General features: G+C 45.1%; 1 protein-coding gene across 2 annotated transcripts in view; it reads right to left on the bottom strand.

Annotated features, from left to right (window-relative positions):
* Nucleotides 1–2,780: 2,780 nt before the first annotated feature.
* Nucleotides 2,781–16,342, bottom strand: part of LOC147900612 (ARM repeat superfamily protein) — a 35,158-nt gene continuing 21,596 nt past the window's right edge. The window contains exons 3-6 of one of the 2 annotated variants that reach the window (XM_087376156.1): nucleotides 3,884–3,991; nucleotides 3,639–3,737; nucleotides 3,219–3,344; nucleotides 2,781–3,080 (exon numbers count right to left, since the gene is read on the bottom strand). In XM_087376156.1, the coding sequence (XP_087232282.1) occupies nucleotides 2,923–3,080; nucleotides 3,219–3,344; nucleotides 3,639–3,737; nucleotides 3,884–3,991 (491 nt within the window). In that variant the 3' untranslated portion in view covers nucleotides 2,781–2,922. The remainder of the gene's footprint in view (nucleotides 3,081–3,218; nucleotides 3,345–3,638; nucleotides 3,738–3,883; nucleotides 3,992–16,342) is intronic. The other variant, XM_087376157.1, reaches the window with a different exon arrangement.

Here is a 16,342-nt window from a genome sequence, read left to right as displayed (position 1 = left end):
TTTTAATACAATGTTTTAATCAAACATAATCCCAACAGAATGCAATTGCATAAGTAATAGCATTTAATAATAATGTAATAACTAGCAACCCACCAGAGCTCCTCATTTAAAGAATTTCTAAATTTCTATTAAATTGTTAAAAATCCTTCAAGAATAGAAAAATCACTCTTTTCTTTTGGCTTTCTATTCATGGAGGGACTACAGTGAGCCAATTGAGATCTAGGTACGAGACTGATTTCTACTTGTACTTGTTGCCTCTTTGCTGAGGAGACTATTCAGCATTGCTTATAAGACTGTAAACAAGCATCGATCATCTAAAAGAGGATTGCTAGGTTATTAAGAAACTTTATATCTTATCCCTCTTCATGATCTAGTGCTTGCTCTCTCTCACAAGACCTCAAGAGGTCTACAAGAGACGACTCTTTCGATTCAACAACATTTAGTTGAGTCGCGTTCTCTGGATGACATCCCTGACTCTCCTTACAGACATGCACATGTCTTTGTAGGTAATCCATGGGAGATTCTATCAAGCATATCAACATGGCATATATGGAGATCCAAATGCACATTGTTCTTAGATGGTACACACATTGACCAATATTTTGGATAGATATTGTGCTCACCTTTTGGTCGCCATTTAGGAAGCATGTAGGGGTCTTCCTGTGCATCATCTACCAAGAGGATTGTCTTTCTCACAGATTGACGATGCTCCCCCTTCTTCTCAAAGTCCTGCACAAAGTTGAGCTGGCACTTTCAACCTCAACCTTGGAATTTTTTACTAGCTTTTTTACAAGAGTTCAACCCTATCAAGGTGTTTATATTCTCATGCCTTGCATGATGTATTCCTCCTCTAACCTTAGCTCTAGCCGAAGATTAAAAGTTTCAAGGGAAAAACACCAAGACTATTAATGCCATTGCCTATTCCTTCACAGTCCTGGGAACAAATATCCATGGATTTTATTACTGGATTTCCCTTGACTTTTAATCAAAATAACATGATCTGGACTATCGTGGATCGCTTTAGCAAGCAAGCATATTTCTTGCCTTGCAAAAAGATATTGTTTGCACCACAAGTGGCATACATGTATTTGAAGTATGTTTTCCCACATCATGGATTACCAAAGATTATAGTATCAAATCGAGATTCCAAGTTTTGTAGTGTCTTTTGGAGGACTTTATTTAAAAATTTTAGCACTAAATGAATTTTACTTCAGCTTTCCATCCTGAGGCAAATGGACAAATAGAAGTAACCAATAATACTATCTTGGATATGCAACAGATATATGATGATTCTCAAGGTAAGAATTGGGATAAGTATTTGCATTTATTGCAATTTTCTTATAACAATACAATCCATTCTGCTATAAGAAGAGCTCCATTTGAAATAATATATGGAAAGTTATTACTAATTCCTATCACAAGAATTAGTCAAAAGATTGAAGCTGCTGATGATTTTACAAGAAATTATGATCAAATCAAGCCATCAAGAGAGCTTAAGAGAAGTATACTAAACAAGCAAACAATAAAAGACAACATATGATGTATAAAGAAGGAAAATTTGTCATTCTACGAATTGAAAAGAGGCGTTTAAAGAGTGTAGATAAATGCCCTGCAGTAAAATTAGCACCAAGAGCCACCTTTAATTGTGGATGAAGTTTTCATACTTAATTTTAGTCTTTACTTTTAATAATAATAATAATGCAAATGCATCCATCGATCATGTAAAGAAACATCCAAAAATTATGCATTTGCAATTGCATCCATCCATGATGCAACTAAACATCTAGTAAAAGCTTCACTTCAACATCCAATAAAACATTTAGTTCAACATTCAATGAGATACTCATTAGAACATTCAACGAACATAACATAGTTAAACATAAGCATTCCACACAAAAACAAACTAGCTACCTGCAATGGCACATCAAAATATGGTTGCACTTGCTTTAGTGTGCAATCCTCATCTTAAATTTCACTATCACGTTTCATCTACCTCAATTTAGACAAAGGGGAGCAACACAAGACCCAGCGCACTTCTCTTTCATGAATCTACACGCCATAAAAAGATGGGCATACCATAGTATATACACCAACCATTCCACATTATACTACACCAACCATTTTGACGATGGATTTGAAAAAAATGCTTTCCAAGAATTTCCTAGCAATGCTATGCTTATTTTTCATCCTTGCTAGGAAAAGTTCTTTTTCCAACTGTATGTCGCTTTTTTTAGCATTTTTTGTTTTTTTTCCCCGGTAAACCCTCATAAAAACTTGCCCTGTGCACCTTGACCATAAGGGAAAAAGAATTCTTGCTTAGAAAGAACCACCACAAAAGGTTCCAAATCAATCCTTGATGGGTGACGTTCTGCTGTCCCTCAAGAGGTCTTCTGTAAAGCAGAACAATCAAATGCAACTGAACGCATCACATGCAACAAACAAGGACTTTGCTACAAATTCTACGAATGTGCAGATATTCAAAACCACATCTCTCAAACTTGCCCTAAAATATCTTAACCATCCTCATGCTCACATGCAAGCAAGAAGGGGGGAGGGGGGAGAAAGGAGGACTTCTCTGTTTGAGCATAACCTGCCAGGTGCATCAGAGTACTACTTTGAAAACTAATCTCACCTCTTCAATATATGCGTGTGCGTGTGCGTGTGCGTGTGCACTACTGAGTCAATAGCTGACAAGTCAATATCTCACCTCTAACAATGAAAAATGTGAAGAATTCAAAAAAGATACTACAATGTTATTGATGTTCTTTTGAAAGGAAACATTGCAGCTTCTGATAATGTATGAAAAGATTTCACTGTGCAGTTTTGTTGTTAATGATATGCCACCATAAATAGATCAAGAAATTGAGAATGTAAATGTTGTGGTCAGAAAGACCCAAGTCAACTTTGATTTCTTTAATCACCTCAAAGGCAAACATGTTTATTTAGATCTTGCTTCCATTTCGCAAGCTGCTGCAGCAGTACTATCGACTGATTTTGTACACCTGAGTCGGACGATCCACTGGCAAGCGATCTAACAAAACCTTCTGCTCCTGTCTCATGTAAAGCCTCCACTGCCACATCTTTTGCATCATTGTACCCAGACCAAAAATTAGGATCAAATGAATTTGCAGATGCAAGCAACCAGCTGAAACTACAAAAATGGAATTCACAATTAACGCCATTCGCAAAAACTGAGGTGAAAGTAATAAGCCATCTACCACAGTGACATAGTGCCACAAGCGCTTTGATAGCTTCATGACGTGTTTTGTCATCAGCAGCAGATTTAAGCATGTAAATCAACTCCTTGACTCCACCTGCCTCAACAAAATTCTTCCTTCTCCTATCTGAAAAGAAAGGATGATGCAGATCTTGAAAACACAGACTACATCATCCCTCTTACAACCTTAGGAAAGACAGAGCATCCGAAACCCAGAAGCTCACACTCAGGGCAGACAAATACAGAGTGACATGAGGCCCCTACCTCAGGTATTCAACAAGACAAAATAAGTCATTAGGCAAGCTTCACAAAAGACATTGCACAGGCATTTTATGAGTAAAAACTTAAACCTCTATAGCCAGAAAAATTACACAGAAGCCCAGTTTTGAAGAATGCAAAAAACGGGAGGGGTGAAATCAACCATTGGTGGCAATCCAAGCTATTCTGGAAGCCCCACTTCGCTTCAAGAAGGGATCTTCACAACGTACCAAGGCAACTGACTGCCAGATCAAGCTATCCCCTGCAGCCAAAACGAACTATATAAAAATGCAAAACATAGAGACAAGACTACAAACACAGGTAAAACAGCGCATTTACTGATTATAATTTCACACCCCACACTGACTACATCTTTTTGGAGGGTAGACCTCAAACTCCTTGCCCTACCCATGATGGGAATTGCATTAAAGCTGACATAAGTCAATGTGACCGCTGCCAATAACTTGAGCAACCATCCAAACTTTTTGACCATTTCGTTCTCATAAGGCATTTTTCCTGCAAAATCCCTTCTATCCCATCAATGAACAAGTAAAACTCTATTGCAGAGAGGGTGTTCAGAAATTTGAATACAGAGTAAGAATGCAACAATTGTCAGACGGTGTTTCAGATTAAAGCCTGAAGCACAAATTGGACAGTGATGTGAACATGCCTTAGATGAGGGCTACAATGTACCAGTTCGACTTGTTCAAGGGTGTAATACATCTCCTTCCATGCTTGAGAATGCTGGAGAAAAAATCCCACTTTTCAAAAAGTAAAGTTTATAATCCGTGTGAGAGACTCAAAGGCAAGTTCAGGAATCGTTGGAAACTAATAAGACATATACCTAGATGAATCCAGGAAACTAATAAGACATAGTTGATCTCCATTGTGCTCCTATCCTAGGATGGTTCTTAGAAAATTTGTGTTATTTACAGGGCTTTAAATAAAATCTTCATCGGGTATTGGTTTCTTATCCACTATACACAAGACATCCTGGACTCTCTCAAGGATGCAGCTATTTTCAGTCGGTAGAGATCAAAATTGGACATCAAAAACTTTAAATGCCCTAATCGTGTACGAAACGTGGTCTTATGCACATCTCCCTCAAATATATTTGGTAGCCAGTTCTCAAATCAGTCGTAATTAAACACTTAGCTTTGGAGAGTAGATCAATGAGATCATCCATCCGAGGTAACGGATACATGTTCTTAATGGTCAATTTATTCAAACCCTTGTGATCTACACTCAAGCACAAAGATTTATCTTTCTTCTTTACCATAAGAACTAGCGCACCCGAAGATGACTTACTGGGTCGTACTTGACCCATCCAAACGCATTTCTGAGATTGCTACATAATTTCATCCTCCTCCATTAAACTTCCTCTCTATGGTTTCCTAAATACGATCTGCACATCATGTAGTACTTCAATTTTGTGATCAATGCTCCGCTTAGGAGGTAGACCCAAGAGCAATTCCTTTGGAAACATGTTTGAACATTCAAACAAAATCTCTCTCAGTACAAACCTCCACCTGCATCAGTTATGGAAAACATAATTACCTTGCAAATTTGGAGATACAGATATACAGAGTGTCATAAGGACGTGAATTTCTAATTTTTAGGAATTTACGGTGACCGACCTGGCCTCGAACTGATTAAATCTTTAAAGGAAACTTCAATGCAATTAATTCCATGGGCCAAGGCAAAGGGTCTGAGGGGTAGAGAGGGGTAAAATTCTAGTGACTTGCAGGGCAAGAAAAGGCAGCTATTCTTGGCTCAAGTGGATTGGGGGCTAAGCCAGGGCTGGTTCAGCTCTCTCAGGTTTTTCTTCCTTCCCAGCTTTCCACACACCTTCACGGAGCCAATTTGTCAGATCTGCAATCACCCAGGATCCCTGACAGGTCCAGGACAGCAAAATCGCACTTCCCAAAGGCTGCTAGAGGAATTCACACTTCCTCGGGACCTTCCCGGAAGCAGATTTTTGAAATCGCAATTTGCCTGGGAGCCTTCTAAGACAGGTAGTGGTGATTGCGCACTTTTTCCAGGCTCTCCTTGCTTCCAGACAGGGTGATTCATCGTTTTGCGTGTTCCCAGGGCTGATCCAAAAAATTCACAATCTGTAGGAGCTGCCAGGGCTGTTCAAAAATTGTGCAATTTGTCAAAGAGGCCCTCTGGTCAATCATTTTCCAGTTTCGCACTGGTCTGGGCTGTTCCTATGATATCCAGCAGGTCACCTTCAGATGTTCTCATCCGCCAAGCCATCCAGGTGCTTTCAAGATTGGTGAATTTCTCCAAGAGCTTTCCAGACTTGGCAATTCTCTTCCAACCATAGTTGCTAGCCGAATCGGAAACGGCAGAAAGGAAAACAACGGACTTTCCGGCTCGAGCCGAAACGGGAAAACGAGAAACGGAAATATAGTACAATTTATGTGTAAAAAATAAATTTTTATACATAATACAATTATAAATATAGTGCAGCGTGCTTAAAGTGACAAATTATGCTACTTAGCATCTGCTTAGTGCTATTAAGTCATGACTTATGCAGCATGGCTTCAAGTTTCAACATCTATGATTCTAAGATCTATCATTCATTAATGATGCTTCAAGATTCAAGAATCAACAACAGTTACAACAATCTGAAACGAATTACAATTTGCAACTGCATAAGTAAAAAGCATCATAGCATCTACTATTATCCAGATTCCAAATTCATGAACCATGTCACATAACAATCCCTGAAAAATAAAAGCACACCCATTGTAGCTACTAGCATCCATGATCATGAATCATGTGAAAAAAAAGGCAGCCAGCTACCAAAGTAAACTCAGTACTACATCAATAATCATCAAAAAAAGAAATAACATAGTCTAGACTCTAGACTGAGAGACTCTAGAGACTAAGACGCATTTGAAGTGTCCGTAGGGCCTAATCTAGTACAACTAAGCTAGGACTATCCAACTGAAGGTACAGTACTAGTCTCATCTCCATCATCTGCATCATCCATCGACTCGGCATCCTCTTGCTCCTCATCCTCAAATGAGTCATGGGTGTCACTATTTGAAGAAGAACAAGCATCATCAGGTACAGCTGAAGTGCTAGCACCATCTCTAGATGGTTGTGATCATGTGCGACTTGCTGGTGCCGACATCTCCTCATACAACATGGCATATATGTTCAGCTCCTCTGGTGGAATATCTGGTCTAGCCTTCATCTTCTCCACGTCCACCTTGTCAACATCCACAGTACTTGAGGAGGCGGAGGTTGCAATGGCAAAACACGAACCGCTCCAATTGAGCCATGCTCAATTTGTTCCTCTCCTTTGTGTGGAAGAGGTGTTAGAATTATAGATATAATTCAGCAGTGACCAATGTAATATAATAAGCTAGTTAGGGGCACTTTTCCCTCTTTAAGAGGTTTTTCCCCCTAACCGCAGTTAGTTCACTAACTATGGTTAGTGACTACTAAGGTTTTGTCACTAGGACAAAACCTTATCTCTCTCTCATTGAGTTGTACTCTTACACTCTTCAATTGCAACTCAGCTTTCAGCTTCCAAGCTTCCAGCTCTCACTCTCTCTTGCTCTCTCTCACTCACCATTCTCACATTTGGTATCAGAGCATTAGATCCAGCTCCCTACGACTTCCACGTTGAGCTCCAGCTGCAACTCAGCTTCACTGCTACACCTCGTCCGTACAGTCCGTACGACTGTACGAAATCTGTACTTCCGTACACCCGCGTACCGTACTGCTCGTCCGTACACCCACGTACCGTACTGCTCGTCCGTACACCCGCATACCATACTGCTCATCCGTACACCCACATACCGTACCTGTTCGCCATACAGTGCAGTACATCGTGTATTGTACCTATCTTCGTACCTGCGTACCGTACATGTTACAGCTGTACTTGCATCACCTTCCGTACGAAGTTGTACCTGCAGTACCTGCTATTGCTGTACTTGCGCGTACACACTGTACAACAGGTAGTTGCACCTGTTTCCGTACAAGTTCTATTTCAGTACACCTTGTCATCGCCGTACGGTTCTGCATCATCAGTACTCTGTCGTACATCCACACGTGTGGCAGATCTGTACCTGCAGATCCGTACAGGATTTCCTTCATCTGCAGGTGATCTTTGGCAGGCACATTTTGCAGAAAGCCATAGTTTGGCTCAGTTTTTGGGAGTACATTTGGGGAATTTTGTTTGTTGCAAACATTGCAATCAAATTGCAGGATCTACTTCACAAATTTGGGGTATTTTCAGGTTCACAGTTACTTGCAAAGCAAACATTGCAAATAGATCTGCAAATTTGGTCTAAAATTTGGGGCTTTTGTTCAGAAATTGCAAATTTGGGGCTTTTGGTGAATTTGCCCCTTTCTGATTGCAGTTTCAAGCTCGAAATTTGGGGCTTTCAATTTTGCAGTACAATTTCTTGAAGAAATTTGGGGATTTTGTGATTACACTGCAATTTTGCAGTAAAATTTGGGGCTTTTGCAGACAGAGCGCAATTCTTGCAACATTTGGGGCTTTTGATCAATTTGCCCCTTTCCGGTTGCAATTTCAGGCCTATTTTGGGGCTTTTGTGTTGGGAGAGCAATTTCTGGAGTTTTCACTTCATACTACCTTTCTTGGAGTGTTTTGCAGCACTTTTGGCAGATTCTAGAGAGTTTTTTATGCTTGGACAGATTTCTGACAGTGCAAGTACAGAAATCTAAGTTGCATTTACAGCCCGTGCTTGGCTGTGTTTTTTGGGAGTTGTGCATTTCATTCCCAGTAAGGGAATTCAGTTTTGTATCTGCTTCAATCTCTTTCTCAGATATGGCCCATCAAAATCAGAATGACTTCCAGTTCGGTGGTCTTTCACAGGAAGACAAGTTGGATGGTACCAACTACTCCCTCTGGAGTTTCATGGTACGCAATATTCTGATTTCTCGCAATTTATGGGATTATGTCAATGGGGATGAGATCCGACCAGCAGATATTGCACCTATTAAAAATGGCAGCGGAAGATGCAAACAAACTGAAGCTACAGAACCACACAGAGAACACTAGAGATAACAAGATGTGCCACAAACAGATCTGCTATAACTCAGCCCATAAACCAGGGCAGCAACTGAAATACAAGGTATCCTGAACAGGATATGAAACAGGCGCTGCAGGAGAGGCTGAACTGAAGCAGAGGAAAGGGGGCACAAGGAGGCTGCAGAAGGGGCTGAACTGAAGCAGATGAAAGGGGCACAAGGAGGCTGCAGTCTGGGAGCACGGAGGCTGGAGAAGCCTGTAGCGAAGAGGCAGGGGCCTGGGAGCAAAGAGGCTAGAGGAGCCTGAACTGAGGAGGCAGGAGCCTAGAAATGAGGAGGCTGAAGGAGCCTGGGCGAAGAGGCAGGAACCTTGGAACGAGGGAAAATGTAGAAGCCTGGAGCAAGGAGGCAGGAGCCCCGAAGAGGAAAGATCTGCTGAGGGAGCGTGGGCAGCCAACAGAGCAGCTGAGAGGAGGCTCCGATGGGGATGGCCAAGAGCAGGCTGAAGACAAGAGCCTTGAGGAGCTGCAGGGAGAAGTGGTGGAAATGAGAAAGGGAGGGAGTCCCTTTTATAGGGAAGGCCAGGGGGGGGTCGGCCAGATGGCCTAGACCGACCAGCCTAGTCGGTCAGCCAACTGGGCCAACCAGCTGGTCGGCCAGGGGCTGGTCGGCCAGCCTACCCCCTCTGGCCCCCCTGCTGCGTGGGAGCTGGTCGGCCAGCCCACCCTGGAGATGCCAGTCTCAACACCCCCTCTCAACTCCAGGGTGTGGCACAAGACCCAGAGAGCTGGTATGACGTTGGAGAAGGGGAGGGGAAACAGGTTTGGTAAAAATGTCGGCAACGTTGTCGGAAGTGGTGCTGAAGAGGAGCAAGATGGTACCGTCAAGAACCTTCTCTCGCGTGTAGTGGTACTGAATTTCGATGTGTTTTGTCCGAGCATGGAAAACCGGATTGCGAGCAAGGGCAATACAGCTTTGATTGTCACAAAAAAGTGTGGTAGGAGCGGGTTGCTGAAAACTACAATCGAGAAGAAGGCGCCGAAGCCACACAGCCTCACAGGGGGCACTACACATAGCCCGATACTCAGCCTCGGTGGAAGATAGGGCGACCGTGGGTTGGCGTTTATTGGACCAGGAGATAGCCGCAGAGCCAAAGGAAAAAACATAGCCCGTGGTAGAGCGGCGAGAATCGAGGTCGCCAGCCCAATCGGAGTCACTCCAACCTCGGAGAGTGAGCGGGGAAGGAGAGGAACCACCGGCAGTATATAGGAGCCCGAAAGTAGAGATCCCCTGAAGATAGCGGGACGTCGAGCAGCCTGCCAATGAGAAAGCGAAGGGGTTTGCATGAAGGTACTGAGGGTGCTGACAGAGAAGCCGAGATCCAGTCGAGTGTTAAGTAGCCAGAGAAGAGAACCAACAAGCTGGCGGTAGAGGGAGGCATCAGGATAAGCAGTGGACCCAGAAGCAGAGAGTTTAGAGTTGGGATCCATGGGAGAAGTGATGGGCCGACAGTCAGCCATGTGGAAAGTTTCGAGGAGCTCGTGAACATAGCGTTGCTGAGAGACAAAATACCCCCTCTTAGTCTGCCAAATCTCAAGACCCAAGAAAAAATGGAGGAGGCCCATATCCGTCATCTCAAATTCAGTTTGAAGAGCAACTTTAATGGCAAGGATATGATTGGTATGACTCCCAGTAAGGATTAGATCATCCACATAAAGAATGATGAAGGTATGAAGCTGTCCTTCATGAAAGAGATAAAGATTGGGATCAGCCAGAGAGCGATGAAGTCCTTGGCGGCAGAAGAAGGTATCAATACGCTGATTCCAGGCCCTAGGAGCTTGCTTGAGACCGTAGAGGGCCTTGCGAAGGCGACAGACCATGGAAGGAGAACGAGAATTAATGAAGCCGGGTGGCTGATCCACATATACCTCTTCTTGAAGATCACCATTCAAAAATGCAGATTTGACGTCCATTTGAAAAATGGGCCACTGATGGTGGGCTGCAAGAGCAAGGATCGTTCGGATGGTGCTCATCCGGGCGGTAGGTGCAAAGGTCTCCCCATAGTCGATGCCGGGTCGTTGGGCATAGCCTTTAGCCACCAGCCGAGCTTTATACTTGTCGACAGAACCATCAGAGGCGTATTTTGTTTTGAATATCCACCGGACACCGATTACGGAACGGTGTGAGGGACGAGGAACAAGGTCCCAGGTGTGGTTCCGAAGAAGAGCATGAATTTCCGCTTCCATAGCCTGTTTCCAATGAGGCTGGGCCAGAGCCTGAGGAACGGTAGTGGGCTCGCGAGTGGCAAGGATGCGAGACATAAGGGCGTAATTGACATGGAGGGGATCAGAAGAGGACGGTGGGGGGTGGCGATGAGAGCGACGAGGCCCATCATCAGGGTGTGGTTCGGAGTAGGGATCCTCAAGACCGGAGGAGCGGAGAGTATCAATGAGCCATCGCGGAACACGGACCGAGTGGGGTTCCAAAGGAGGAGCAGACAAGGGTGGAGCCGGAGAAAGAGGCGGAGGAGGGAGAATAGGAGGTGATGTAACAGGGGACGAGGCAGGTGGAGGGAGAGAGGGCTCCGGGGCATCGGACGGATCTCCAAGAACAGGAGGAGAGTCAGAGGATGGCGGAAGGACTTGCTCGTCGAAAAGGACAACCCTGCTCACGGAGATAATGCGGCGGCGAGGATCATATAGGCGATATCCAGTGGAGACGGAGTCGTAGCCTACGAACAAGAGCTTGTGGGACTTAGGATCAAGCTTTCCACGATCAGATTTAGGAATATGAACATAAGCATCACAGCCAAATACCCGAAAATGGAAAACATCGGGCTTAGATCCATAGTAAGCCTGATAAGGGGTCATGCCTGGGACTGCTGATGTCGGAGAGCGGTTAAGAGTATGGATTGCGGTCATCATGGCCTCGGCCCAGAGAGACTGAGGGAGTTGACTGTGAGTTAGCATGGTCCGAGCCATTTCAACGCCGGTACGATGTTTACGTTCAACCACGCCATTATCAGAAGGGGTACCTGTGTTGGCAAATTCCCGTTTGACACCATGACTACTCAAGAACCGATCAAACTCGAGAGGTGAACTCACCACCCTTATCAGCACGAAGAATTTTGAGCGAGTGGTTGGATTCTTTTTCCACCAGGGCTAGCCAAGTCTGGAAACGACTGAAAGCCAGATCCTTGTGGGAAAGAAAATAGATCCAAGAATAGCGACTGAAGTCATCAACAAGAAGCATGTAGTACGAGGCTCCCCCCAGTGACATAATCTGCATAGGGCTACATAGGTCGAGGTGAACAAGACCAAGCGGAACGGTGGCACGGCGAGAGGCATGATGGGCGAACGGCTCGCGATGTTGTTTGCCCAATATACAAGAGGGACAGAGACCTTGGTGAGTGCCGACGTTAGGGAGGCCGAGGACAAGCTGATCACGGAAAGCACGATGGAGAGCATCAATGTGTAGATGACCAAACCGATAATGCCAAGGGTCGCCAAGAGAGCTTCCTGTAAGGGAGGGAAGGGCGACAAGCTTGTAGATACCATTAGTAGAATGGCCGGTCCAAACCGGCTGTCCGGTAGCACGATCGCGGATGGTAACAGAGGCCGCTTCAAACTCAACCTTCATATTGTTTTGACAAATCTCATGAACCGAAAGGAGATGAAAGCCGAGAGACGGAACATAAAGAACACGAGAAGAGTGTTTTCCCCCTTTGCCATGAGGAATAATATCAAGAGAGCCCTCTGAATGAACAGGAATAGAGTGCTTGTTGCCGATGCAGACACGACCAGAATGAGGGGTGAGATCCTGGAGCAGCGAGGAGGAGGGAGTCATATGCCGAGAGGCCCCACTATCAACGATCCATTCACGAGCATCGGAACTATGGAGAGCCAATGACTACTGCAGGAAGGGGTACCGATTTCAAGAGCTCAAGGTGAACAAATGCAGGAGTGGGGGTAAGGGAGGCATCAGCCGCAGCGGCCAGGGGTGCGTCAGCTCGTTTGTGTTTGCGGTAGGGACAATTGCGCCAATAATGGCCAGGAGTGCCACAGTGATTGCAATTACCTTTGGGAGCAGGACGGTCACTGGAGGGATCTGAAGAAGATGAGTTAGTGGCAGAGGACGGGGCATTCTTGGATCGAGGTTTGGGACGGTGGGCCACAAGAGCCTCAGAAGAACCATCAAAGGTTTTAATGAACTGTTCCTCCTGATCCATCATCATGGGGACAAGTTCCTCCCAAGTGATGGTACTGAGGCGGCCAGAGGTAATAAGAGAAGAATAGAATGCTGCATATCGACTGTCAGTAATAACATGAGATAAGAGAGTAATAACCATATCTTCGGAGGAGATAGCCTTGCCTGCATGGAGGATGTCCTGATGCATGCTCTGCATTTTATTGATGTGGTCCCGTATGGAAGGGGAAGTAGCCGGATCGAGGCGACAAAGCTGAACTTCCAAGGAGATACGTTTCATGGGAGTGACGCGAAGATACATGCCATCAAGAAATTCCCAAATAGCACGTGCAGAAGTAAGGTGCTTGATATGATTGAGAACCCCTGGTTGACAATTGAGAAAGATGAACGAGCGTACACGAGCATTCAATTTGTCCCACATAAGAGAAGCATGTAGCTCCTCCTCAGGTGACGGACGAGGGATCCCGGGATCAACAAACTCAGCAAGATCATAAGATTCCAATACAGACGCCATCTGAATTTTCCAAAGAGAATAGTTGGTCCCATCTAACTGCCGAGCATCTGGAAATGTAGGAAGAGTGGGAATGCGTACAGGCTTGTCAGACTCTTGAAAGAAACTGGACATAGGGGGAACGCGAAGATCCGGAGTAGAATCCTTTGTTTCATCAGCCATAACTGAAACCAGGGAGTGGACAGCAACCAAGGGCTGAAGAGAACGGGGCTGGTGAACAGATCAAAGTCTAGAACAGGGCTGCCGACAGGCAGCAAAAAAACAAAAAAATATATATATATAGGGGGAAGAAGAGAGCTCTGTAGTCAGCGGGAAAGAGAGTTGCTGACGAGGACAAGCTTCTTCAACTTCATCAATACAGGAGTTCCAAGATCAGAGAGTATTCTGGTGCTCTGATACCATATTAAAAATGGCAGCGGAAGATGCAAACAAACTGAAGCTACAGAACCACACAGAGAACACTAGAGATAACAAGATGTGCCACAAACAGATCTGCTGTAACTCAGCCCATAAACCAGGGCAGCAATTGAAATACAAGGTATCCTGAACAGGATATGAAACAGGCGCTGCAGGAGAGGCTGAACTGAAGCAGAGGAAAGGGGGCACAAGGAGGCTGCAGAAGGGGCTGAACTGAAGCAGATGAAAGGGGCACAAGGAGGCTGCAGTCTGAGAGCACGGAGGCTGGAGAAGCCTGTAGCGAAGAGGCAGGGGCCTGGGAGCGAAGAGGCTAGAGGAGCCTGAACTGAGGAGGCAGGAGCCTAGAAATGAGGAGGCTGAAGGAGCCTGGGCGAAGAGGTAGGAACCTTGGAACGAGGGGAACTGTAGAAGCCTGGAGCAAGGAGGCAGGAGCCCCGAAGAGGAAAGATCTGCTGAGGGAGCGTGGGCAGCCAACAGAGCAGCTGAGAGGAGGCTCCGATGGGGATGGCCAGGAGTAGGCTGAAGACAAGAGCCTTGAGGAGCTGCAGGGAGAAGTGGTGGAAATGAGAAAGGGAGGGAGTCCCTTTTATAGGGAAGGCCAGGGGGGGTCGGCCAGATGGCCTAGACCGACCAGCCTAGTCGGTCAGCCAACTGGGCCGACCAGCTGGTCGGCCAGAGCCTGGTCGGCCAGCCTACCCCCTCTGGCCCCCTGCTGCGTGGGAGCTGGTCGGCCAGCCCACCCTGGAGATGCCAGTCTCAACAGCAACTGCTACCCCTCCCCAGCAAGGAGGTGGAAGAGGTTGTGCACAAGGTGCAGCTGCAGGACAAGTTGTTGGTGCAGCTACAGTCACTACTCCAGAGCAGAAGAGATGGGATTCACGGGATGCCTTAGCTTTGTCATGCATCTCTCTTTCAGTGAAAAGATTTATCATTCCGCATATCCGGTCGTGTAAGACCTCCAGGGCAGCATGGGATATTTTGGAAAGCATGTATGCAGCTCGGAATGATGCAAGGGTATCTTTCTTGAAAAGAGAGTTGAGTAATACACATATGGAAGAGGGTGACTCCATGTCAGTCCACCTCACAAAGTTACACGATCTCAGAGAGCAATTGTTAAACATAGATGAAATTATTCCTGATTCACAGATGATTAGAACCACTCAGAATTCTCTTCCTGAGTCTTATCTCAGCTTTCATACCTCGCTGAACTTATCATTGAGGGGGGGGTGCAAATCCTCTCACTTTTCATGAGTTGATAGGACTTCTGCTTCAGGAAGAGCAGACCAGGAAAAATTTGGCTTCACGTGCAGGTGAACAAGCCATGCTCTCAAAGTTTAAATAAAAAACAAAGGGACAGGCAAAGACATCAGTAAATCAGCCTTCCAGTGGGTCAGGACAGCCTTCACAAAAGGCTAAAAATGATGCAAGTAAGCCCAAGAAGAAGGGTTTTTGTCACTATTGCAAAAAGCCAGGTCATCACATAGCAGAATGCAAGAAAAGGCTTGCAAAAGAAAAGAAAAACAGCTCCGGAATGGCTGTTTCAGATTCAGCTCCTCATGCATCTGACAGTGGGGATGCTGCAGCCAACTTTGTTGGACAGGATTATGCCTTTTTATCTTGCATTTCAGATTCTAGGCTGGCTGTTCCAGATGCTCGGATAGTACAGCTACTTGCAGTGATGATACATATGCATTTTTGACTTGTAGTTATGACTCTTCTACGGATGCATCTGCTTTCAGTGTCAATGAAACACTGAACACTTGGCATTTTGACAGCGGTGCATCCAAGCACATCACTTCTAGAAAGTGTCTTTTTACTTCCTTGCATCCACCTCCCGTTGGTAAGAAAGTCACTTGTGCCAACAACTCATCATATTCAGTATGTGGCACAGGAGATGTTGAGCTCACTGCCATTGATGGCTCAATTTTCAGACTTTCAGATGTCTTATATGTGCCTGGCATAACCAAAAATCTTCTTTCAGTGTCCACTCTTAACAGAGGTGGATTTCAGGTCATCTTTGAGGATGACAAATGTGCTGTCCGAGACAGGGAAGATGACTATGCCTTAAGGTTATCTGGTACTCTGCTGCGTGGGCTTTTTCAGCTTGATATTTTTGAGAAAAGAGCAGCCCATGCTCTTGCAGTTTCTACCCCTACAGCTGCCATGCCGAATGCAGAATTATGGCATGCCCGATATGGCCACATGCATTACAACAACTTGATGACACTTCAGAAGTATTCAATGGTTGATGCATTGCCACCTCTTGAGATACCTCCTCCACATGCCTGTGAAGGGTGCATTTTAGGCAAGATGCATAGATTTCCCTTCAAGAAGGATGGTTCAGTTAAAGCTGTCCGCAAATTGCAGCTTATACACAGTGATGTCTGTGGTCCCATCAGGACTCCATCGTTGGGTGGTCATCTCTACTTCGTTACATTTATTGATGATTACTCCAATTTTACTTGGGTTTATGGGTTGAAACACAAATCTAAAGTGTTCACTGTTACGCTCTAGCCGAGGTAGCATGACCTCGGAAGAATCAGTCGACATTTCCCTTATAGGATCTATCTTTGTAATATATGTGTTTGCGCTTTATGTAAATGATCGGGAGGGATTAATGTCAAGGTCCTAGGTGAGGGCTGATAGCACCGGACTAGATAGATCTGAGACCAGGGGCCTAGTGCAAAGAAGTTGCCTAGGGGCAAGGAATTAAATGC

The sequence above is a fragment of the Dipteris shenzhenensis genome, chromosome 6 (assembly GCF_047967505.1).
Source record: "Dipteris shenzhenensis isolate YYH24624 ecotype China chromosome 6, Dip_SZ_1.0, whole genome shotgun sequence".
Taxonomy (NCBI): Eukaryota; Viridiplantae; Streptophyta; class Polypodiopsida; order Gleicheniales; family Dipteridaceae; genus Dipteris; species Dipteris shenzhenensis.
This window is presented reverse-complemented; position numbering and strand designations above follow the sequence as displayed.